Source organism: Carassius carassius, chromosome 48, assembly GCF_963082965.1.
Source record: "Carassius carassius chromosome 48, fCarCar2.1, whole genome shotgun sequence".
NCBI lineage: Eukaryota > Metazoa > Chordata > Actinopteri > Cypriniformes > Cyprinidae > Carassius > Carassius carassius.
The window spans coordinates 476,831-502,830 of NC_081802.1; the positions used below are offsets into that span (position 1 = coordinate 476,831).

A 26,000-nucleotide genomic window follows, 5' to 3' on the forward strand; every position below is an offset into this window, starting at 1 on the left:
AATGGAAAGTTATGAATTTTGACAATATAATGAGCTAAAAGTGATTAAAACAGTTAATAAAAAAAATTAAATTATTGTTTTTGATGTATTTATTAAAAATTTTACAAATTTTGAGATTAATAGTGATCCAAAGTTAATAAAATAAATAAAATGTAAATAATTGTTTTATCTATTGTTTCTTTTCTCTTAGAAATCATGCATTAATTTATGAAAAATGTATTATGATAACAGTGGTGGTGGTTTCATTCACTTCCGGCTTCTTTTTGGTTGGATGTTATATTGTGTAATGTTATATTTAAATATATTTTACTTACATCACAGTCAAATACAGTGCGAAATACAAATAAAAGAAAAGCTTTAAAATGTCTATTGTTTTTATCAAACTCTGGTCTTGTGTTCTCATGACTGAACACGTCACACTAATAAATGAGGGTTCTGTTATTGTTTTATGCTCTCTGTCGCCCTCTACCGTCCGCACGAGCCCCGCCCTCGTCGCTTCGCCACCCCCTTTTCTTCTATATTTGGCCATGCCTTACTAAAGCGTCTGTGATTGGTTCTTGCGGCATAGGAGCTGAGTGACCCGGATTTGCAAGCGCCGCTGTGCGTCGCGCCCCTCCCCGCAGGATCCCGGATGAGGAAGTGCAGCGCTGACAGGGCTGGGTTCCGTCAGAGAGTCGAAGCCAAACCGCGTCCAAACAGACCCGAACCGAGCCGCAGCCGCCTCCGCAGCCTTCAGTCCCGCAGACACCGTCACCGAGCGCCGCAGAAATGGTAAGATCCACCGGGGACGCGCTCTGAGCCGATGCCCGTTTTAGGAAGAATCCGATCCGAGCACAGTGCACACTGCAGCACACCCGAATAAGCACCCGAGCTCGAACACTGACGGCTGCAGTGTGCTCGGGGCTCAGTGTTTGTTTGGGTTTAATGTGGCAGCTGTTTGAACGTTTTAGTGTTCGAGTCATTTGGCGAGTCAGCATTTGAAGATTAGCAGCCTATTTATGTATCTTTTAGTATTTCTAGGTATGGTGTTTGATGTATTTTCTATATAATAATGTATCACATATCATAATCTTCTTCTGTGACAGCACTGTGTGCGTGTGTTTTCATCATTTGAGTATTTAATTAGTCAGTCTACTCTTATTTAAACTCCTAATTTGAGTGTTCGGGTTTCTCTCCATGTAATGGACTTCAATGGGAACCAGTGAGCTGAAGATCAAATCAGCTGAGGATTAGGACTCTTCTCTAGAGAAACAATCGTTCATTTACTAACAAAAATAAACCGTTATATAGTGTTTAACCATAAATACTGGTCTCGCGCTAGCTGGACTTCACGCATGACGCCATCACGCTGGAAATGTGTTTAAAGTGGTATTTTTGGTGTTTAATGTTAAGTCGGTTTAGTGTTTTAGTATAAAATGTTGGGTTTGGGAGTTTAATATTTTGGAGTTTATTTTAGGGGCCAGTGTTTATATATCAGGGCCCGTATTCACAAAACATCTTATCTGCCCACTAAGAGTTTTCTCTTAAAACTTATTCCCAAAGCTGCTGAGACAAACTTCTAGTAAGGAACAGACCGAAGTCAAAGGGGGCGGGGCTGACCTCGTTGCTGTGGGTGATGTCATCGTGCTTACTAACTACGCACACAGTGATTGGCTGATAGTCTCTGTCTGAGATTTATTCAGGTTTAAAAAAAAAAAGTTAATTGCTGCATTCAAAATAAAGATTTTAAAATGCAGGATGAGTGTCACTAATCAAACAAGTATGTGTTTTGTCAAAAACATTTAGCGGATCTGCATATAAACAGACTTTTAATTAACAGAGTAGAATAGTCACGGCTGATAGTAATACATGCAAACGTTAAAAAACAACCTGGACTCAAGAACAGCTGTTTTTTTTTTTTTTTTTTTAATTTTTACGTTCTGAGGCAGGTTGCCAGAAACAGTTTTACTGTGAAACACTCTTAGAACAAAAATGTAGGAGTCCTAAATTTAGTATTGACACCCCTATTATTTTAACTATTTTCTCCTGAATCAGCGAGTTATGATGTTGAAGGAGGGACATTAGTGTTCGTTTGGTTTAATGTTTAGTATCTGAAGTACTTCAGTCAGGTTTTGCTGTAGGTGTTGGTGGTTTTGAATGTTTTGTTGAGGTGTTCGAGGGGTTAAGGTGGTATTTTGGGGGGTTCAGTGTTTTGAAGGTTTGTTAGTTTAATACTTTAATGTTTAAGTGCTGGATCAGTATTTGAGGGTTTGGGTTTAATCCTCAGAGTTCAGTATTTGTTCTTGAATTTCGAATGTGAGGTATTTAGTGCTGGGTGTTCGTAGTGTTTTAGGGGTGTTCGTATTTGAGGATTTAAGGTGGTATTTTTTTATTTATTTTTTTTGAAAGATTGAGATGAGATGAGCTCGGTGTAAACTCAGACGGATGTTTGCTAGCGGCGTTAGACTCTCGCAGTGAGCTAGCGAGCGCAGACGGTGTGTTTAGATGTTCTGCTGGAGCAGGTGGTTCGTGTCTCCTGTGACCTTTGACCCCTCACACGCACACAGAGTGTAAACGGGTGTCAGGAGCCGGGGGTGTCACTGACGCGGAGCCGCTGTGTTCAGGGTCTTGTGTTTGTCCAGCAGTATGATCTGTAAGTTACTTAACGAGTTTGTTATTTTAGTACCTTATCATATTTCATGCCGTGGCAGAGATTGTTGTAATTTAACGAGGAGGTATTTCCATCAAAAACCCACCCAGAGTGTGCTATTCATCATCATAATGATAACTGTGGATTTTAATTGGACACAATAAAAGTGGATAATATACAATATGTTTTGGGGGACTTTTAAAAATCACAAATGAGACAGACAACAGTACTGAAGTTAGTATCAGATTTGAGAAGTAGTGATTGTTTAATTGTAGTTTTAAAAAAAAGAAGTCTCTTCTGCTCACCAAGGCTGCATTTATTGATCAATAATAATAAAAAAGAAAATATTATAATGTGAAACATCTACTTTCTGTGTGAATCTCTGTTAAAGCTGTATTTTCAGCATCATTCCTCCAGTCTTCAGTGTCACATGATCTTCAGAAATCAGAATAATATGATGATTTACTGCTCAAGAAACATTTCTGATTATCATCAATGTTGAACACAGTTTATATTTCTGTGGAAACTGTGATAGATTTTAATTTTCAACAGAAAGTTCAGAAGAACGGGGTTTATTTGAAGAGGAAATGTTTAATGTACGTGTGTGTGTGTGTGTGTGTTTCTGCAGAACGAGCAGCAGTTGGACTGTGCTCTGGACCTGATGAGACGTCTGCCTCCCCAGCAGATCGAGAAGAACCTCAGCGACCTCATCGACCTGGTCAGTGTGTGTGGATCTGGTGGCCACGGTGACCTCGGAATAAGAGAGAAACAGACTAATATTAGCGTAGATGCCATTCTTCTAATGATGTAGCAAGTACATAGGGTGTTATGGGAAGTGTTTCCGGTTCCGGTTTACCTAATTAATGCAGCCTAAAAATCCTTTAACGGATTTGGATATTAAAAGCATATTAGTATGTTATGTGTATGCCAGGTTAAAGAGATGGGTCTTTAATCTAGATTTAAACTGCAAGAGTGTGTCTGCCTCCCGAACAATGTTAGGTAGGTTATTCCAGAGTTTAGGCGCCAAATAGGAAAAGGATCTGCCGCCTGCAGTTGATTTTGATATTCTAGGTATTATCAAATTGCCTGAGCTTTGAGAACGTAGCGGACGTAGAGGATTATAATGTAAAAGGAGCTCATTCAAATACTGAGGTGCTAAACCATTCAGGGCTTTATAAGTAAGAAGCAATATTTTAAAATCTATGCGATGCTTGATAGGGAGCCAGTGCAGTGTTGACAGGGCCGGGCTAATATGGTCATACTTCCTGGTTCTAGTAAGAACTCTTGCTGCTGCATTTTGGACTAGCTGTAGTTTGTTTACTAAGTGTGCAGAACAACCACCCAATAAAGCATTACAATAATCTAACCTTGAGGTCATAAATGCATGGATTAACATTTCTGCATTTGACATTGAGAGCATAGGCCGTAATTTAGATATATTTTTGAGATGGAAAAATGCAGTTTTACAAATGCTAGAAACGTGGCTTTCTAAGGAAAGATTGCGATCAAATAGCACACCTAGGTTCCTAACTGATGACGAAGAATTGACAGAGCAACCATCAAGTCTTAAACAGTGTTCTAGGTTATTACAAGCAGAGTTTTTAGGTCCTATAATTAACACCTCTGTTTTTTTCAGAATTTAGCAGTAAGAAATTACTCGTCATCCAGTTTTTTATATCGACTATGCAATCCATTAGTTTTTCAAATTGGTGTGTTTCACCGGGCTGCGAAGAAATATAGAGCTGAGTATCATCAGCATAACAGTGAAAGCTAACACCATGTTTCCTGATGATATCTCCCAAGGGTAACATATTAAGCGTGAAGAGTAGCGGCCCTAGTACTGAGCCTTGAGGTACTCCATACTGCACTTGTGATCGATAGGATACATCCTCATTCACTGCTACGAACTGATGGCGGTCATATAAGTACGATTTAAACCATGCTAATGCACTTCCACTGATGCCAACAAAGTGTTCAAGTCTATGCAAAAGAATGTTGTGGTCAATTGTGTCAAACGCAGCACTAAGATCCAATAAAACTAATAGAGAGATACACCCACGATCAGATGATAAGAGCAGATCATTTGTAACTCTAAGAAGAGCAGTCTCAGTACTATGATACGGTCTAAATCCTGACTGGAAATCCTCACATATACCATTTTTCTCTAAGAAGGAATATAATTGTGAGGATACCACCTTTTCTAGTATCTTGGACAGAAAAGGGAGATTCGAGATTGGTCTATAATTAACTAGTTCTTTGGGGTCAAGCTGTGGTTTTTTGATGAGAGGCTTAATAACAGCCAGTTTGAAGGTTTTGGGGACATATCCTAATGACAATGAGGAATTAATAATAGTCAGAAGAGGATCTATGACTTCTGGAAGCACCTCTTTTAGGAGCTTAGATGGTATAGGGTCTAACATACATGTTGTTGGTTTAGATGATTTAACAAGTTTATACAATTCTTCCTCTCCTATAGTAGAGAATGAGTGGAACTGTTCCTCAGGGGGTCTATAGTGCACTGTCTGATGTGATACTGTAGCTGACGGCTGAATGGTTGCAATTTTATCTCTAATAGTATCGATTTTAGAAGTAAAGTAGTTCATAAAGTCATTACTGCTGTGGTGTTGGGAAATGTCAACACTTGTTCAGGCTTTATTTTTCGTTAATTTAGCCACTGTATTGAATAAATACCTGGGGTTATGTTTGTTTTCTTCTAAAAGAGAAGCAAAGTAATCGGATCTAGCAGTTTTTAATGCTTTTCTGTAGGATATGTTACTTTCCCGCCAAGCAATACGAAATACCTCTAGTTTTGTTTTCCTCCAGCTGCGCTCCATTTTTCGGGCTGCTCTCTTTAGGGTGCGAGTATGCTCATTATACCATGGTGTCAAACTGTTTTCCTTAACCTTCCTTAAGCGTAAAGGAGCAACTTTATTTAAAGTGCTAGAAAAGAGAGAGTCCATAGTTTCTGTTACATCATCAAGTTGTTCTGAGGTTTTGGATATGCTAAGGAATTTAGATACATCAGGAAGATAACTTAAAAAGCAGTCTTTTGTGTTAGAAGTGATGGTTCTTCCATACTTGTAACAAGAAGTAGAATTTACAATTTTGGCTATATGAAGTTTGCACAGAACTAAATAATGATCTGAGATATCATCACTTGGCTGAATAATTTCAACACCATCAACATCAATTCCATGTGACAGTATTAAATCTAGAGTATGATTTCGACAATGAGTAGGTCCTGAAACGTGTTGTCTAACACCAATAGAGTTCAGAATGTCTATAAATGCTGATCCCAATGCATCGTTTTCATTATCAACATGGATATTAAAATCACCAACTATTAAAACTTTATCTGTGTGTGTGTGTGTGTGTGTGTGTGAGAGAGAGTGTATGTGTGTGTCGGTGTCTCTGTGTGTGTCTGTCTGTCTCTCTCTCTTTGTGTGTGTGTGTGTGTGGTTGTTAGCTGTTATTAGCACACGTGTCAGTCTCTCAGTGGGAGCGAGCGGTCCGTGTGTTCGGTCAGACGTGTCCCTGGGTTCTCAAGAGGAAGTGACTGTGTGATGCTTCAGTAATGAGCTTCTGACAGGAGTTCACTTCCTCTGACGGAGTGTGTGTGTGTGTGTGTGTGTGTGTGTGTGTGTGTGTCAGGTGCCCGGTCTGTGTGAAGACCTGCTGTCGTCGGTGGATCAGCCGCTGAAGATCGCTCGTGATAAAGTGGTTGGGAAAGACTATCTGCTGTGTGACTACAACCGTGATGGAGACTCCTACAGGTGCACCACCGAGATTCCTCTGATTACAGTCTTACTGAACTATCACGGGATTCTGGGACTGGATCTCATATTCATTTGTACTAAACCACAAATCCAGAAAACCATTCTGAGAAAAAGATTTATTATTGTAAAATAAAATAAGTTGTTAAAATTTTCTTTTTCTATTTTTTCTATTTGAATGATTAGTAAAGATTCAGTTGATTAGACATTTAGATTTTTAAAACCAAGACAGCAAAACTGAAAACACTTAATTTGGGAAAAAATAATAAAAAGTATTTTTAATAAACCGTTGTTAAATTTCACAGGTTTTATGATTTATTTAGACATGCTTTCTGATTACTAAAATTTAATTTACTATTAAAATGGAATCCAGACAAATTAAAACAGGAAAAAAAATTAAATCTTTAAAAAACTTTTGAAGTTGTTGAATTGTAAATTTCATGCTTCTGGATGATTTTAATCTAAGCACTCAAATAGAATCCAGAAATGATTCAGAAGAAATTTGAAAAAAAAAATCAAACAGATTTTTATAAAGCCCTTTTTAATTTACATTTCATTATTACATTGCATAAGTGTCATTGTTCCAGTTTATTAGACGTGCTTTTAGATTAATAAAATAGAAATTAGCTATTAAAATAGAGTCCAGGAATAACAAAAGTGAAACAACATAAATTAGGAAAGTTGTGCTTTTTGATTACAGTGACTTCAGTAGTAGTTACTGTGTGCTTGTTTGTCTCAGGTCTCCGTGGAGTAATAAATACGAGCCTCCGATCGATGATGGAGCCATGCCCTCGGCTCGACTGCGCAAGCTGGAGGTGGAGGCCAACAACGCCTTCGACCAGTACAGAGACCTGTGAGTACACGCCCCCGCGCTCTGATTGGCTGAGAGCCGTGACTGACACTCCTCTCTCTCAGGTACTTCGAGGGCGGGGTTTCCTCCGTCTACCTGTGGGATCTGGACCACGGATTCGCCGGAGTCATCCTCATCAAGAAAGCTGGAGACGGCTCCAAGAAGATCAAGGGATGCTGGGACTCCATCCACGTGGTGGAGGTGCAGGTGAGAGTCATTAAGACGCAGAGAGACTTCTGCTCACCAAGTCTGCGTTTGATTGGTTTGATCAAAAATACAGGAAGAAAATATTTAGTATAATATTTTTGCTACGTAAAGTAACTATTTTCTATCTGAAAATGACTTAAAACATGGTTTCAAGAATTTTATAGAATATATAAGATTAAATATAAAAAGCTCATATGTAGTTTGACCACTTGTTGTTGACTATATTATTGTAAGAAATATTTTAATTAAAATGAACAGAAAATCTGATTTTTTTTTTTTAAATTGTGTGTTAGGTAGTTTTTTAATTATGTAAATTATTTTATAACTATTTTTTGTACTTTAACTTTATAATAATAATAATAAATTAATAAAATTAATTATAATTTTTTCTTTACATTTTGCCTGTTTTTCCTGATAATTATTGTTTGTGAGTAATACTTTAAACTCTTCCTGTGTTCAAGGTTTGGTTTTAAAAATTGTAAACCGGATGAAAATAAAATAAAATGGCTTGTACAATTAGTTTCACCACCTGTGGGTGACTATATTATTATAAAATATTAATATTATTCTAAATATAATTTATTTATTAGAATTAATAAAATAATGAATTTTATGGAACAAAGTTTTAATTGACTTTAACATTTTCATTGTCTTTTTTCTTCTAGTAAATAACGAACCCGTTACTGCAGAATCATGAAATGAAACGCATTGATGTGATGTATAACTGTGTGTTGTATTCAGACTCTCAGGGTGTTTTTGGTGTCTTGGTGTGTTTTCTCTGAGACTCTCAGGGTGTTTTTAGTCTCGTGGTGTGAATGAAGTGGTTGTGTGTGTTCCAGGAGAAGTCGAGCGGCCGCACGGCTCATTATAAACTCACGTCTACAGTCATGCTGTGGCTCCAGACCACCAAAACCGGCTCTGGCACCATGAACCTGGGCGGCAGTCTCACCCGACAGGTACCGCTCCCCCCCGCTCCACTTATAGTGCTCAGGGAGTCATGTGACCGCCTCGGGTTACCCTCCGTGTGTGTGTGTGTGTGTGTGCAGATGGAGAAAGACGAGACGGTCGGTGAATCCTCTCCTCACATCGCTAACATTGGACGCCTGGTGGAGGTGACTCTCTCTCTCACACACGCTAGTCTAGCTCACACGTGTCATCACACACACTCAAACTCTCTGTGTGTGTGTGTGTCAGGACATGGAGAACAAGATCCGCTCCACTCTCAACGAGATCTACTTCGGAAAGACCAAGGACATCGTCAACGGCCTGAGGTGCGTCTCACGACTCCAAACACGAGTACACTGATGCAGAAACACTGATTCATGAAACAAACGATTCATTTGAATGAACTGACTCCCAAACCCGTCTCAGACTCCCTGATTCAGAATTCATCTCTACACTTACTGATTCACTCGTATCTGTACTCAGAATGAATCATGAAATCTTACAGTACTGTTACACAGGGGCCTGTTTCACAAAGGAGGATAAGTGAAAACTCTGAGTATGTTAACCCTGAAATGAGGGAAACTCTAGGTTTTCGGTTTCAGAATGGGAGGTTCAGATCTGATTTAGTTCAATTCTGTTTCAGTTCTGATCTGATTCAATTCAGATCTGATTCAATTCAGATCTGATTCAATTCTGATTCGATTCAATTCTGATTCAATTCAGATCTGATACAATTCTGATTCAATTCTGATTCAATTCAGATCTGATTCAATTCAGATCTGAGTTCTTGGTTCTCAAAACAAATAAACAGAACTCCTACAAACAAAGAACTCCCACAGTTACACTTGAGATTTGAATCAGTGTCGTTACACATTTACTGATTCATGCCTTATTTACACTCATCGATTCACATTTTCCTAAATATTATTTATATAATAATAATAATATTACATATGTTTATTTTCTATATTTAAAGTGCACCTCAAATACTTGTCAAGATTGCAAAATTTGTAAACCACAAGATGAGCGTAATATAAATTAGCTAGAAACATTTGGTCCCCGAGGTTGACAACGTAAGATTTTTTAAATCTTTTTTTTTAATATATAAATGTATTTATTATTTTAATTTTTTTTATTCTTGATTGTGTTTTTTTAATTGAATTGAGTTTATTTCACAAGCTGTTTATTATTTCAGTGATTCAGTGAACTGATTCATGTTCTGAGTGTGTGAGTCATCTTGAATGAATCGGGAATCAGAGCATTTACATTTTTACCCAGCTTCCATGTTTCTCATTTGAATATCCAATACAGTTTTGTTTTTTAAGAGTCACTTATGTCAGCAAACATACTTATTGATATTTGAGTGTATTTGGTCCTTTGGTTCCTTGTTGACTCCCATCGCTCCTGGTGCTGTTCTGTTCTCTTCACTCTCTGTCTCTGTCTGTGGTTTCTGTTCTCTTCACTCTCTGTCTGTGTCTGTGTGTCTGTGGATTGTTGTCGTGGGGCTCCAGATCGATCGAGTCTCTTCCTGATAATCAAAAGTACCGTCAGCTGCAGAGGGAGCTGTCTCAGGTTCTGACCCAGCGTCAGATCTACATCGACTAGGGTCAGCTGTCTGTGTGCAGTGACCTCCTCAAACACACTAACTGCATGCAGGTGCATTCTGGGAACTGCTCATCAATATTAACGAGTGTCCGTAAAGCTCTCGTGCGGTTTAAACTGTTGTTTAATGACAAGTCGACTCGTTTTTATTGCACAGTTTATCTCTCAGGGTTCTTAAAAACAATAAAATTAGATTAGGTCTTAAATAGTATAATAGTGTTTGTTATAGTTTTTATATTATAATGTGTTGTAGATGGTTATGAGATGCATATTTTGTCTTTTTGAATGAGCATCTGAAATAGTAAAGCATATGCATTTCAAAATAAGAGTCCTTCTATATTTCAGGCTTGTTTATGATTTAAATCCCTCATTTTAAATGTAATAGTTTTGTTTTTTTGCTTGTTGTTTGTATTTTGGTTACCATATTCCTCTTATCTGTTTGAATGAGTAGCTGAAATAGTAGTGTATACATTTCAAAATAAAAGTCCCTAAGAACCTCAGGCTGGTTTAGAATTAAAAGTCCTTCTCTTTATCCAGGTTGTTATTGGTATTTTGGTCACACAATAAACAGTATGACATTTAACATTTAAATTTCTTTGAACTCATCGTATCAGCTAAATCGACGGACCTCTACTTTGTGTGTACTGATTTTAATACTATGTCTATGTTAATACACGTGTCTTGAGTGTTTTGCCCTGTTTTAAAAGCATCTGAGATTCCAGATTTATTTTGAGATTGTATCAGTTTGTTCTGTAACAGCATGTGGAGTTGATTTTGTTTGATTCAAACCCTGTCCCCTGTACGATGACAAATGAAAGTGTTACGTTTTTAAAACTTCTCACTCTCTCATCCCTTGTTTTGTGTGTTTCAGGAGCGTTCAGACGCTGGCGGATAAATCGAAGCAGGAGGCTCTGAAGAACGACCTGATGCACGCTCTTAGCCAACGCAGCAAACAGCAAAGCTAGAGACTCTCTCTCTCTCTCTCTGTCTGTCTGTCTGTCTGTCTGTCTCTCCACCTCACAGCTGTCTGTCTCCATCTGCGCAAAACAAATGAAAAAGGAGAAAAGGCTACGCTTATTGTTTTTGTATTTCAGCTTGCGTTTCCTTCACCCGTCCCTCTCTCTCTCTCTGTAATCATGTAGTATTAAGACAGCGTCTGATTGGCTCTCGGTGACATCATCAGAGTGGGGGGGGGCAGAGCTTTAGCCCCGCCTCCAGAAGAACAAGTTTTCTCGTAGTCATGTACGTGCATCAGGACTAAACGAGGAGCGGGTGATTTATATAAATATATATAAAAATGCACACGTGTATGTATTATGAGCATTATATTGCTGTTAATATGAAACTTTCTGCAGACGAGTGCGTGTTTTGCGTGAGTGTGTTTAACGTGTGTTTGTGTCATTATGCAGCAAACATATTCCTCTCTTTGTCCATCTGGGAGCGTCAGACAGTTTCGTTGTTTTCTTCGGGGTGGACTATTTGTCAAGTTCATTTTTTTTCTTTTAGTCTTTTTTTTTTTTGTAAAGCTTAGTTTGTTAAATTAGGGCCTCCAGTAACAATAAAAAGAGGAAAAACTATGTGCGTGTGCTTTGTGTTTATTTAAAAAGCTTTCAGGTCATTGAACGGCTCTTATCCACTTTATCTAATTCTCTGGTGTCACGATCAATCTCTTTTTCTCACATTATCAGTTACACGCTAATCAAGATTTCATTAACGTTTATTTATTTGCTTAGAAGCCATGTCATTATCAGAAATTATACACTTATCACTCTCCTGCTTTAATCTTAATCAAATGACTAATCACGCAAGTCTTTTTGTGGTTGTTGAGGGGAGATTTACAAATTCATTCATCTAGACATCATGTACAGTGAGACATCTTTATAGTCTTTATATACAGGGAAGATTGATCATGACAATATGATGTAAGAGGGCTAGCTTGTTAATGGTTAAGAAGTTATCTTAAGGTTACATAATATGTTTGCATAAACCATGATTTATTGAAAGTAACTTGTGGTGTACCACAGGGTTCAGTGTTAGGCCCTTAAAGGTTTGCACTGTATATAAATTATATTTGTAATGTCTTATATTAAAAGTTGCATTTGTTGCTGACACAAATTTAGATTGTTCTGTAAAACATTTGAAAAAGGCTTCTAACTTAACATTTTAAAGAAATTGTTTGATGTGTATTGATTTTAGTAAAAGTGTCAAATATTTCATAATCGAGGAACTGTTAATCATGAATATGTAAGTAAAATGTTTGGTGTAATTGATCAATTATGTTGGAAAGCACATTAATAATGTTAAAATCAACTACATAAAACTACAAATATATTGAATCAGAATATTTTCTATTGTTCTGTAATATGTTGATTATAGTGTGGCAGTATGAGGAAACTTACCATAACGAAAATAAACGGAAATCCCGATTGATTGTATCAATTTAATTATAACAAGCCAACCAATAAATCATTGTAATAATGTCTGTGGTTTAAGTTCATTCATTGACTCTCTGAATCAGTGCTTGTTGTTAGTATTTCTTGATTATTTTATGCTAATTACTTTTCATATATTTCTTTTGACGACTTTGGCTGTTTCTATACTCATTGAAAAAGCGTGCGAGTTGCTGGGCAGATTACAACATTTGACAAAATGTGTTAAAACTACGAAACGTGCAGTAAAATATATATCAGTTTTACCACACGCTCCTGTTAAATGCTTTTACACCATACATCATATCCAGTAGGGTTAGTCAGTAATTAAAAGCAAGGGTGTAGTAGGTTTGTTGCTGATATTAGTAGGAAAATAGCGTCTCTAAACTCTTAACAGCTTTGATTAACAAAGGTTTACTTTAAAGGTTCAGTAGATCATTTACTGGGACACGTGTTCGACAGAACAGCTCCCTCTAGCGATGATCAAACACATGCTCATTAAAATACTTCAGATCGACAGGTTTCACACGAGCGGCAACCACAGACAGTAAAAGAAATTGACACAGCGACCCCATTGGAACGGAATTGAGACAAGTGAAGCCCATTTTTAGCGATTTTTAGCACTTCCGTTTCTGACGCGCAGACTCAAACTAAGTTTGATGACGTCAGCAACCTGTCTGACAGATGTAAATCTTCTAGTAGCTGTGCGTGAAAACTGCCATCGTTAATCTTGCAGAGACGGCGAGCTTGAGCGGGGAGTTCTTTGGCGCGAGTGAGCAGGAGTAAATATTCTGATTAATTATTTTGTTTAGTATTTTAAAATGTAACGCCAGGGCTTGTATCTATGGGCTTCTCTCTTGACGTCTCCCCGATTGCCTGCGAGCTTCTCCTCCTGTCTGTACGGTAATTTCTCTACTGTGCGACAGAGAGTCGAGTGGTTATGACGCAATCGTTAGCCTATTTTTACAAAAACTGTTTCTACGGGGCCATAATGTAACATAGAGGTAATGGAGCCAAAAAGGCCAAGTACTGCTACAAGCTGAAGGTAGAGGAACACTTTTCTAACTCTGACCCCCGACGCATGTGGCAGGGCATCCAGGTCATCAGTGACTACAAGTCAAGCAACTGCACTCCAACGGTCACGCACGTCTCCTTCCTGAACGAGCTAAATGACTTCTATGCTCGCTTCAACAGCGACAGTAAGGAGACGGCCACCAAAATCACACCCTCAGCAGACCACCAACCTCTCAAACTCACCTCCACAGATGTCCACACTGCACTGAGCCGGATCAACGCACGCAAGACTGCTGACCTGATGGCATTCCTGGACGTGTGCTTAGGGCATGTGCAGAGCAGCTTGCAGGGGTCTTCACAGACATTTTCAAACTGTTCCTCACCCAAGCAACTGTGCTAACATGTTTTAAGTCCACATCCATTCTGCCAGTACTGAAACACTCCTCCCCAACGTGCCTGAATGACTATCGCCCCGTAGCACTCACACCCATCATCATGAAGTGCTTCGAGCGACTGGTCCTAGCACACCTCAAGGACTGCCTCCCCCCCACACTGGACCCACACCAATTTACCTACTGCAGGAATAGCACAGAGGATGCAGTATGCACAGTGCTGGACTCTGCACTCATACACTTGGACAATAACAACACGTATGTTAGGATGTTGTTTGTTGACTTCAGTTCAGCATTTAACACCGTCATTCCCTCCAAGCTGACCACAAAACTTGGAGACCTGGACATTAACACCTCCCTCTGCAACTGCATTATGGACTTTCTGACCAACAGGCCTCACTCAGCATGTTCAGTCAGGCCACACCCACTCCGCCACCATCACACTTAACACTGGCGTACCACAGGGCTGTGTGCTGAGCCCATTCCTTTACTCCCTTTACATCCACGACTGCAAGCCTGTGCATGGATCCAACTCCATCATTACGTTTGCAGACGACACCACGGTGATTGGCCTCGTCACAGACAACGATGAGACTGCCTACAGGGAAGAGGTACAGCACCTGGCCACATGGTGCGCTGACAATAACCTGCTCCTTAACACCAATAAGACTAAGGAGCTCATTGTGGACTTCAGGAAGAAGAAAGGAAGCACGCATGACCCCATCCACATTAACGGGATGGTTGTTGAACGTGTCTCCAGCTTCAAGTTCCTGGGAACCACCATCTCGGAGGAACTGTCCTGGACTACACACACCTCCAGCCTGGTCAAGAAGGCTCACCAGCGCCTCTTCTTCCTCAGGACACTGAAGAAGAACCAGCCGCTTCATCCATCCTGGTGAACTTCTACCGGTGTGAGATCGAGAGCATCCTGACCATTGCATCACAGTCTGGTATGGGAACTGCTCAGTGACTGACCGCAAGGCACTGCAGAGGGGGGTGAAAACTGCCCAATGCATCACAGGCACACCACTTCCTGCTCTTGAGGACATCCAGAGGAAACGCTGTCTACGTCGAGCTCGCAGCATTCTCAAGGACTCCTCTCACCCTGACCACAGACTGTTTAACCTCCTGCCCTCCGGGGGGCGCTTCAGGAGCCTCCAGACAAGGACCAGCAGATTCAGGAACAGCTTTTTCCCTACAGCTATCTCCTTGCTGAACTCTGCCCTCTGACACCCCCCCACACACACACACACCATACACGTGCACACACACCATACACGTGCACACACACACACACACACACAGACTCCTCCCCCTCTTCAACACTACATCTGACTGATTTATTTATTTATTAAAAACAAGCTAAAAACAGTAACTTGTTATTACTTGCACTACTGTCTGTTCATCCAGAAACACTGAGTAATCCATTGTCACACTGAAATATTTTCTGTGCACTTTACTGTCCATTGCACTAGTGTAATTATGTTCATATGTTCATAGTTCTGCCTATAGTGTACATACACTTTTACATAATCCACCTGTTTAGTATGTTCATAGCACACCTATCTCTATATCATGCTTATAGTATTTAAAATCTGTAAATAATGTCTATAATACTTATCTGTATAGTTATTGTACATATTATAGACCTTGTATATTCTGTACTTCTGCTTATTGCACTTCTGGTTAGATGCTAACTGCATTTCGTTGCCTTGTACCTTACATGTGCAGTGACAATAAAGTTAAATCTAATCTAAACTTGCAGATGACACAGCCATCTTTTTAAGTGACCGAAACCAAATTGGGACTGCAGTAAATAGTATCAAAAAATTTAGTGATGTATCAGGGTTGGTAATACACCCATAAATATATTAGAAATCAAATTTCATGCTCGGTTCCACTGCTGGAAAGTTTTTTTGGTATTCAACCATGGGTGATTTAAATTGGGAAAAGGCAAATACTACTATTTATAAATATTGTATTAATAATAAAATAAAAGAAGTTTCATTTAAAATTTTACATCAAATTTATCCTGTTAAAGATACGCTAAGAAGATTTAAAATAAACATAGAAGAGTCTTGTGACTTTTGCCAATCAAATAGGGAGACTATTTTTCCTTTATTTTATCACTGTATGTACACAAAAAAATGTTGGTCTGATTTGGAAGAATTTATAATCACAAAATTGAATGAAACATTTTTGATGTCATGTTATACTTTTATTTATGTGGTTTGTCCAAAAATTTAATTTTTGTTATTCAACTGTTTATTATCTTCGGAAAATACCATATTCACAAATGTTAATGGTCTAATTCAAAACCTAGCTTTAATGTATTTCATCTGGACTTTAAACATATTACAAAACAATAGAAAACATGCAAAATATGAAGGCTACAAGAACATTTCATCTCCCGAAGGAACTGAATATATTTAAATTTTCCACTTCTATAAATTAATATGTTATTATCCTCTGGTCTGTACATTTATTTTTTGTTGAGCAGGTTGCACAGTATTTGTAGTGTTCTCTGTAGCTATTGTCCTGTGCATTGTTCATAATAAAGTTTGAAAAAAGCAGTGGACATGTTATTATGTAGCACAGAAACCCCTCATTCTGAATTGACGCCCCAGTGAGGTAGAGAACAGACGCGTGCAGCGGCCAGCAGGGGGCGCCACAACAACACACCAAACACTGCTCGAGTTTAATCATGTAGAAACTACTATTTTGTTTACATAGCTATGAAGAACAAACAACTCAATGAATATCACACACGAGGAACAGTTTAGTGTAATTATAATCACGGAGACTCTGTTTGACGTCTGCATTACATCTGCAAGACGTCTGCTATCAGATGTCAAACAGACGTTTAGAAGATGTCTTTAAGAGGTTTAAAACTGATATCATAGAGACGTCTATCGGATGTTAAACAAGGCAGATGTTTAACAGATATTTGTAGTTTTATATGTAAGTAGTGTAATAGCACAGATCATCCTCTTCCTGCTGGGGAACACAATAAGAATGTTCTCTCCAGGATAACCTAAAACTAACCAAAAAAATGAATGTTTCTCCAGCGCTTTTTCAAACATGAGAGGGTTTAATGCATCTCTCCTCTCTGTTATATGTCCAGGTGTTCTCTCCAGAGTAGATATTTCTTCTGAAAGTGTTGCACTGGATGGGGTTTTGGGGCAGTTGCAGATTGCTCTTAAGATCCCCCCCCCCCCCCCCCCCCCCCCCGGGTTTATGTTAATGATCCCCTCCCCGGTCGAGGCGCGTTCACTGGAGGTGTGTGTGTGTGTGTGTGTGTGTGTGTGTGGATCAGCATGGAGACTCCGCACGCCAGCTCTGGAGGGAGAAACTGGGTTTAATTCATTCTTCGCGGAGGAGCAGCGCGCACGAGGAGCGATGAAGCGGGATCTGTTGATCTTTGTTTTCGGGTGGTTCAGACTCCCGTGGCTCGTGGATTGTTTCGTTGTTCATGTGAGTGAGGATGCGGGACCGGGCACCGTGATCTCCGGTCTGGAGGGACGCGCCGCCTGCGCGCTGGAGGAGCTCATCGTGCCGCGGTTCGCGGAGAGCTTTCTGCGCCCGGACGCGGGTGTGCTGACCCTCTCGAGTGCTTTGAACTGCGACGAGGTTCTTTTGAACCCGTTCGGTGTGTACGCGGTCGTGGAGTGCGCTGATAACGCGTCGGGTTTCAGACACCTTGTAACCAGCCAGTATGATGTGCACGTTCACGGGAAGAACTGCGCGAGGGTACGCAAACGGGAAGAAAAGCTGGATATGGAGATTATAAGTTTGATAGACACTTCTGAGTGCCTTGAGGCGGACACTGCTGTTTTCCGGGTGTTTGATGTGTTACCGGGCAACCCGACGCGCTGTAATATAACCGGGACTTCAGCGCTTTACATCTCCAATGGGCTGCTGTTTACTTCCGCTCCGCTGTGTTTCACTCGCGACTCTTTGATGGAGTTTCAGCTGCGCTGCGCGGGACACGAAAGTAGCGCACGTTCTGGTCTCGCGCATGCGCACTGGCGCGTGGGCCGTGGCCCGTTCACGCAAACACACCTGAGGAAGTTACTGCAGCGGGCGGCGCGTTCAAACTCCGGTCTGCTGAGCAGGAGGAAGAGGAACGTCAACAATAACCCTCAGTTCCAGCCTCCCATGTATCAGGTGACCGTTCCAGAGAATCAACCAGCTGGGACTTTTGTTGTTGTTTTAAAAGCATTTGACCCGGATGAGGGTGAAGCTGGACGGCTGGAATACTTCTTAGAGGCTCTGTTTGATAGTCGCTCCAACAATCTCTTCACTGTGGACTCGTCAAGCGGACTCGTCTCCACCGTGGAGATACTAGACAGAGAAACGAAGGACACGCATGTGTTCAGGGTCACAGCAGTTGATCGTGGAACGCCTCGACGTACAGCCATGGCAACTCTTACCGTAACAGTCAGTGATACGAACGATCACGACCCTGTATTTGAGCAGCAGGACTATAAAGAGAGCGTGAGAGAAAATCTGGAGATTGGTTACGAGGTTCTGACTGTACGGGCCACGGATGGCGACGCTCCCGTTAACGGAAACATCCTTTATCATTTGCTGTACAACAATGGCACTAACGATGTGTTTGAGATCGATTCTCGGTCTGGTGTTATTCGCACACGAGGACTGGTCGATCGCGAAATGGTCGAATCCTATGTGCTTCTAGTCGAAGCCAACGACCAAGGACGAGATCCCGGCCCTCGAAGCGCGACGGCGACCGTACATATCATCGTAGAGGACGATAACGACAACGCACCGCAGTTCAGCGAGAAACGCTACATCGTTCAGGTTCCCGAAGACTTGACGCCGAACACCGAAATCCTGCAGGTGACGGCGACAGATCAAGACCGCGGGAACAACGCCGTCGTCCATTTCAGCATCATGAGTGGCAACACAAGAGGACAGTTTTACATCGACGCCCAAACGGGAAAATTAGATTTGGTGAGCCAGCTGGACTACGAGATGAATAAAGAGTATACGCTTCGCATTCGAGCGCAAGATGGTGGACGCCCGCCGCTCTCCAACATCAGCGGCCTCGTCACAGTTCAAGTACTGGACGTTAACGACAACGCTCCGATATTTGTCAGCACTCCATTCCAAGCTACGGTTCTGGAGAATGTTCCAGTTGGATATTCCGTCATTCATATTCAAGCCATAGACGCCGATGCGGGAGATAATTCCCGTTTGGAATATCGTCTCACAGAGACCACGCCCAACTTCCCATTCACCATCAACAACAGCACCGGCTGGATCGCCGTAGCATCAGAACTGGACAGAGAAAGCGTAGACTTCTATAGCTTTGGAGTAGAGGCTCGAGACCACGGAACGCCGGCCATGTCCTCGTCCGCGAGCATCAGCATGACTATACTAGACGTCAATGACAACAACCCTGAGTTCACGCAAAAGGCCTACTACATGCGTCTAAACGAGGACGCATCCGTAGGAACGAGCGTCGTCACCGTGTCCGCCGTCGATCAGGATATCAACAGCGTTGTTACGTATCAGATCTCGACTGGGAATACTAGAAACCGATTTTCCATCACTAGCCAGAGCGGCGGAGGCCTGATAACCCTCGCTCTACCGCTGGACTACAAGCTGGAAAGACAGTACGTCCTCACCGTAACGGCGTCAGACGGGACACGCTTCGACACGGCTAAGGTTTACGTTAACGTAACAGACGCTAACACTCACAGGCCGGTTTTCCAGAGTTCGCATTACACGGTCAACATCAACGAGGACCGGCCTGTTGGGACGACTGTAGTGATGATTAGCGCGACAGACGAGGACACGGGCGAGAACGCTCGAATCACGTACTTCATGGACGACAGCATCCCGCAGTTTAACATCGATTCAGATAGCGGTGCTGTAACCACGCAGATGGAGCTCGATTACGAAGATCAAGTTTCCTACACGCTCGCCATCACAGCTCGAGACAACGGCATCCCGCAGAAATCCGACACCACGTACTTGGAGATCCTGGTGAATGACGTTAACGACAACTCGCCCGTGTTCCTTCGCGACCGCTACATGGGATCAGTCATGGAGGACATTCCCACCTTCACCAGCGTCCTGCAGGTGTCCGCGACCGACCGAGACTCGGGCCTCAACGGACGCATCTTCTACACCTTCCAGGGCGGAGAAGACGGAGACGGAGACTTCATCATCGAGTCCACGTCGGGGATCGTACGAACCCTGCGACGTCTTGACCGAGAAAACACGCCCATTTATAACCTCCAAGCCTTCGCGGTGGATAAAGGTGTCCCGCCGCTCAAGACACCAGTTGATATCCAGGTGACCGTTTTAGACGTAAACGACAACCCGCCTGTGTTCGAGAAAGATGAGTTTGACATCTTCGTGGAGGAGAACAGTCCCATCGGGCTCGTGGTGGCCCACATATCTGCCTCAGACCCAGACGAAGGCAGCAATGCACAAATCATGTACCAGATCGTCGAAGGCAACATCCCTGAGGTCTTCCAGCTGGACATCTTCTCCGGCGAGCTCACCGCTCTGACCGACCTCGACTACGAGACGCGTTCGGAGTATATCATCGTAGTTCAAGCCACATCTGCGCCTCTGGTCAGCAGAGCCACGGTCCACATCAAACTCATCGACAAGAACGACAACATCCCCGTCCTCAAGAACTTCCAGATTATATTTAACAACTACGTAACCGATAAGACCAGCAGCTTCCCGTCGGGTGTGATCGGCCGGATCCCGGCTCACGACCCGGACATCTCCGATCAGCTCCACTACAGCTTCCAGGCCGGGAACGAGCTGAATTTGGTGCTTCTGAACCAGAGCACCGGAGAGATCCGACTCAGCCGAGCCCTGGACAACAACAGACCGCTGGAGGCGTCCATGAAGATCTCCGTCTCGGGTGAGAACCTGCTCCAGATCTTTCAGTGTGCTTGATTAGCAGTTTTGTAGGACTGAGTGCTTGCGTGACATCTGTGCATTTGTAGGTCGGCAGTGATGTATAATACATGACCTTTGCTCCGAGGTGCAGTGGCTCGGTATTAATAAATGAGTGAGTGAATGCACTGCGGGACACGGATGTGGGTTTAGCAGATCTGTCTCCATTTCCTTCAGGTTATTTGACATTGAAGCAGATCCAGTGTAGTGCACATTAACCGCTAGTCCTGAATGTACAGCGGTCGCTCTTCACGTGATTGCGTGACTGTGGCCTGATGGAGAAACACGCTCGGTTGCATTCATCATTTTTGTTCATTCTGACAGAAAAGATGCATTTCAGGCCAATTACTGTGAGACAAAACTCCAGGAATAGGTCTGGTTTCCAGAGTTTTAATGGTGCTGACAGAAATACTCACTCAGCCACTGATGTTTAATCATGTTCAGATCTAGGTTTACTCTGTGTTTACAGGGTTCAATAGAAACGATGCTTTGTGCTTCATTTTTTCTGCCTACTTTTACATGCTTAACAAAAAAATTTATATATATATATATAAACTGTCTAATTTCTAATTTTTATATATTTTTTTTAAGCATGTAAAGGTAGGCAGAACAAATGAAGTACAAAGCATCGTTTCTGATCTATCAACAATTTTTATCCCATTCTAACTGAACAAAACCTCACTTAGATTTGCTAACGTTTGAATCAGCAGAATTGTTGAGGTTTATGTTCAGTATGTGACACAAAGACCAAATGTTGAAGTTTGAGGGCCATAATATCATGTAAAATATCAAAATCTGGTGCAGTGTATCCACTGGCCCTCTAAGGCCCCGGGCATCGGGACACACTTATTGTTGAGCCCTGCTTTACATGCAGTTCAGCGCTTCAGCTGCTCTTTGTGTCTGTGAGGGTCAAAGGTCAGATGGCCAGCGTAGATCATCTTAGCATAGCTGTAAGAGCCGTTAGCAGCCGATAGCCCAGCGCCATGACTTGTTTTCCTAGTGTTGAGCCCCGAGAGCATCTTTAATGAAAGAGGAAGAGTCCCTAGTGACACATGAGCGTGTGTGTGTGTGTGTGATTATAGATCGATTCATACGTGTGTAACAGCTGCTGCTGCGTCTCAGCCAATCAGAGAGCAGCACTCATCGCTCGCATCACACCTGCTGAGAGAGAGATAAAAATACTGCTGAGGAGGAGTGTGGCACACTAGAGGTGTGTGTGTGTGTGTGTCAGATGGGACTTGTTTCCTGTTTGATGATTAATATCTTGATTAATAATATGTTTCAGTCTGATTAACATTATAATCTCTTCTGTCGATGGGAAGGTTTGGATTCTTCTGATTAATGCACTCAGGTCTTTTATTAAGAGATGCGCTACTTTGCAAATATTATAATAGGGTTTAATAAAATAACTAACAGATTGATACACATTTTAAAAGGTTTTTTTTTTGTAAATAAAATAACATCTATGTTAATTCAACTTTAATTGTTATAATATAATGTACATATAAAACATATAAATTCATTATTAATTTCTGATGTATGTGTGGTCAGTTTTGACTAGATGAATGTTTTATAAGTAATTCACTCAGTAAATAAACAGAACATTTTTATAAAAATGTGAAATTCAATGTAAAACTATAGTAAACAAGTCCATAAATTAATGATTGTTTTTAATCATTTACAGTCCTTGTTTTTATTTAAAAACAAAAAGGTGCTAAACAAACATGATGTAAATCTAAAAGATGTTCAAATGTGTGCAATGTAGAGACACAAGAATATTGCTGGGAATAAAAATTTCTCAGGGCAAGTGTTGTTTTTATACTGTTCTAGTGTATAAAGTATATTTAGGTTTTAGTCACTTTATGTTTTGTGCTTTTATAACTATTTAAAAAAAAATGTCTTTCTGCATCTGTTGGACTCGTGTGCAGTGTTTCAGGCAGTGGTTGTTCAGACGTATATTGTGTAGATCAGTGTTTGTGGTTCAGATGAACATGTTTCCAGCATCTGTTTGACAGATTATGAGATGCTGATGTGTCTTTTCCCTGCTGCTGTAAATCTTCAGGGTAAATAGCAGTAAAGCCTTCGCTGATCAAACGCTGGGAATGGATTTGTGCTCATGAGCGTTACGCTGATCTCACCAGCTCACAAATACACATGCTTTTAGATATTCAGTGTTCATTGCTCCTCTGGTCTCTCAGTTTAATGTTCAGATTCACCATGAGTTCGATCAGCTTCCCCAAACTTTCTTATTAGTATTCAAAGTGACATGCGAGTATCATGCGAGGCGAACACTGCGTCACAGTTCTGTATTTCTGTTGAAGTGAGACACTAGAAAGAGTAGATCATAGATCAGCTGTCAGTTCCCTGAAGATCTGTGAAGGCCGTGGGTTCCTGCTAAAGGTTTTAGGTTTAGATGTTCCAGTGCTTATCAGCTGATGATTAATGCGCATCTCGTCAGTAAAGCCGGTTCTCTAATCAGCGGTAAATTCCATCAGGTGCGTGATTTCACATAGAGCAGCTGTTACTACACAGAGCCGTTGTTAACTGAGAAGATGCGCAAATCCACGTTCATTTTCAGCGTTTCTTTGCGCATCTTCTCAGTTAACAACGGCTCTGTGTAGTAACAGCTGCTCTATGTGAAATCACGCACCTGAGGGAATTTACCGCTGATTAGAAACCGGCTTTACTGGCGAGATGCGCATTAATCATCGGTCGATATATATTGTGCACCCCTAGTACAGTTTACATTATATTTGTGGTGTGGATTTCGCTATTCTTATAGTAAGAGCGATAATTAGAACTGTATGGTTATATATATTTTTAGTTATCGGTATAGTTTACTCTATAGTTGTGGTGTGGCTTTCACTATTCTCATAGTTAGAGCGATTATTAGAACTGTGTGGTTATATATCGTTATAGTTTACGCTATAGTTGTGGTGTGGATTTCGCTATTCTCATAGAGCGATTATTAGAACTGTGTGGTTATATATCGTTATAGTTATCGGTATAGTTTACGCTATAGTTGTGGTGTGGATTTCGCTATTCTCATAGAGCGATTATTAGAACTGTGTGGTTATATATCGTTATAGTTATCGGTATAGTTTACGCTATAGTTGTGGTGTGGATTTCGCTATTCTCATAGAGCGATTATTAGAACTGTGTGGTTATATATCGTTATAGTTTACGCTATAGTTGTGGTGTGGATTTCGCTATTCTCATAGAGCGATTATTAGAACTGTGTGGTTATATATCGTTATAGTTTACGCTATAGTTGTGGTGTGGATTTCGCTATTCTCATAGAGCGATTATTAGAACTGTGTGGTTATATATCGTTATAGTTATCGGTATAGTTTACGCTATAGTTATGGTGTGGATTTCGCTATTCTCATAGAGCGATTATTAGAACTGTATGGTTATATATATTTATAGTTATCAGTATAGTTTACGCTATAGTTGTGGTGTGGATTTCACTAATCTCATAGTTATAGTTTCACTAATCTCATAGTTCGCTATTCTCATAGAGCGATTATTAGAACTGTGTGGTTATATATATTTATGGTTATCGGTATAGTTTACGCTATAGTTGCGGCATTATTATATTACGGCATTATGGGGAAGTTGTGGCCTAATGGTTAGAGAGTTGGACTCCCAATCGAAAGGTTGTGAGTTCGAGTCCCGGGCCGGCAGGAATTGTGGGTGGGGGGAGTGCATGTACAGTTCTCTCTCCACCTTCAATACCACGACTTAGGTGCCCTTGAGCAAGGCATCGAACCCCCAACTGCTCCCCGGGCGCCGCAGCATAAATGATGCCCACTGCTCCGGGTGTGTGCTCACAGTGTGTGTGTGTGTGTGTTCACTGCTCTGTGTGTGTGCATTTCGGATGGGTTAAATGCAGAGCAGAAATTCTGAGTATGGGTCACCATACTTGGCTGAATGTCACTTCACTTGTGGTGTGGATTTCGCTATTCTCATAGAGCGATTATTAGAACTGTGTGGTTATATATCGTTATAGTTATCAGTATCAGCGATTATTAGAACTGTATGGTTATATATATTTATAGTTATCGGCATAGTTTACGCTATAGTTGTGGTGTGGATTTCGCTATTCTCATAGAGCGATTATTAGAACTGTGTGGTTATATATCGTTATAGTTATTGGTATAGTTTACGCTATAGTTGTGGTGTGAATTTCGCTATTCTCATAGAGCGATTATTAGAACTGTATGGTTATATATATTTATAGTTATCGGTATAGTTTACGCTATAGTTGTGGTGTGGATTTCACTATTCTCATAGAGCGATTATTAGAACTGTGTGGTTGTATATCGTTATAGTTATTGGTATAGTTTACTCTATAGTTGTGGTGTGGATTTCGCTATTCTCATAGAGCGATTATTAGAACTGTGTGGTTGTATATCGTTATAGTTATTGGTATAGTTTACTCTATAGTTGTGGTGTGGATTTCGCTATTCTCATAGAGCGATTATTAGAACTGTGTGGTTGTATATCGTTATAGTTATTGGTATAGTTTACGCTATAGTTGTGGTGTGAATTTCGCTATTCTCATAGAGCGATTATTAGAACTGTGTGGTTGTTTATAGTTATTGGTATAGTTTACGCTATAGTTGTGGTGTGGATTTCGCTATTCTCATAGAGCGATTATTAGAACTGTATGGTTATATATATTTATAGTTATCGGTATAGTTTACGCTATAGTTGTGGTGTGGATTTCGCTATTCTCATAGAGCGATTATTAGAACTTCATCATGAAAGTATTCTCTTAGTGTTCAAGTGATTATTAAAACTGTTATGGTTATTAGTTATCTTCACTGTAGTTGTTATAGTTATTTTATTTATCATTATTGTTAGTTATCATGATCATTATAGTTGTTTTAATTATCATTGTTATAGTTATTGTTATAGTTATTTTAATTATCGTTGTAGTTATTGTTAGTTATCATCATGATTATAATTATTTTAGTTATAGTTGTTATTGTTCTGGTTATTGTTAAAGTTAGTTATTTTAGTTATCAGTATTTTATTGTTACCATTATAATTATTTTATTTATCATTACCGTTATCGTTATTGTAATAGTTATTTTACTTGTTGTAGTGATCACTATAGTTATGATTATAGTTATTGTTTGTTTTTATAGTTGTCGTTCCTGGTGTGAATGTAACTTTAGTTGAAGTAATGGCCTTGTTTGGCTATTA

The 26,000-nt window shown here is 40.6% G+C and overlaps 2 protein-coding genes across 3 annotated transcripts in view; both read left to right on the forward strand.

Moving 5' to 3' along the window:
* Positions 1-585: 585 nt before the first annotated feature.
* On the forward strand, positions 586-11,582 carry capzb (capping actin protein of muscle Z-line subunit beta). Of its 2 annotated transcripts, XM_059543147.1 has the most exons (10): positions 586-771; positions 3,258-3,347; positions 6,281-6,402; positions 7,142-7,255; positions 7,318-7,459; positions 8,299-8,415; positions 8,506-8,571; positions 8,654-8,730; positions 9,916-10,010; positions 10,878-11,582. In XM_059543147.1, the coding sequence occupies exons 1-9, from the start codon at positions 769-771 to the stop codon at positions 10,007-10,009; spliced, it is 825 nt and encodes a 274-aa protein (XP_059399130.1). In that variant the 5' UTR covers positions 586-768; the 3' UTR covers position 10,010; positions 10,878-11,582. The 2 variants fall into 2 exon arrangements, with proteins under 2 accessions (XP_059399130.1, XP_059399129.1); XM_059543146.1 differs by lacking the exon at positions 9,916-10,010 and having other exon boundaries at positions 589-771.
* A 5,534-nt stretch (positions 11,583-17,116) lies between these two features.
* Positions 17,117-26,000, forward strand: part of celsr2 (cadherin, EGF LAG seven-pass G-type receptor 2) — a 43,052-nt gene continuing 34,168 nt past the window's right edge. Inside the window, exon 1 of the mRNA XM_059543927.1 lies at positions 17,117-20,751. Coding sequence (XP_059399910.1) covers positions 17,241-20,751 — 3,511 coding nt within the window. The 5' untranslated portion in view covers positions 17,117-17,240. The remainder of the gene's footprint in view (positions 20,752-26,000) is intronic.

Bases quoted from the DNA above. Each gene is read 5' to 3' on its own strand.
- capzb (XM_059543147.1), top strand. The intron at 6,403-7,141 runs GTGCACCACCGA...TGTTTGTCTCAG, and splicing joins CGTGATGGAGACTCCTACAG to GTCTCCGTGGAGTAATAAAT. The intron at 7,460-8,298 runs GTGAGAGTCATT...TGTGTGTTCCAG, and splicing joins TCCACGTGGTGGAGGTGCAG to GAGAAGTCGAGCGGCCGCAC.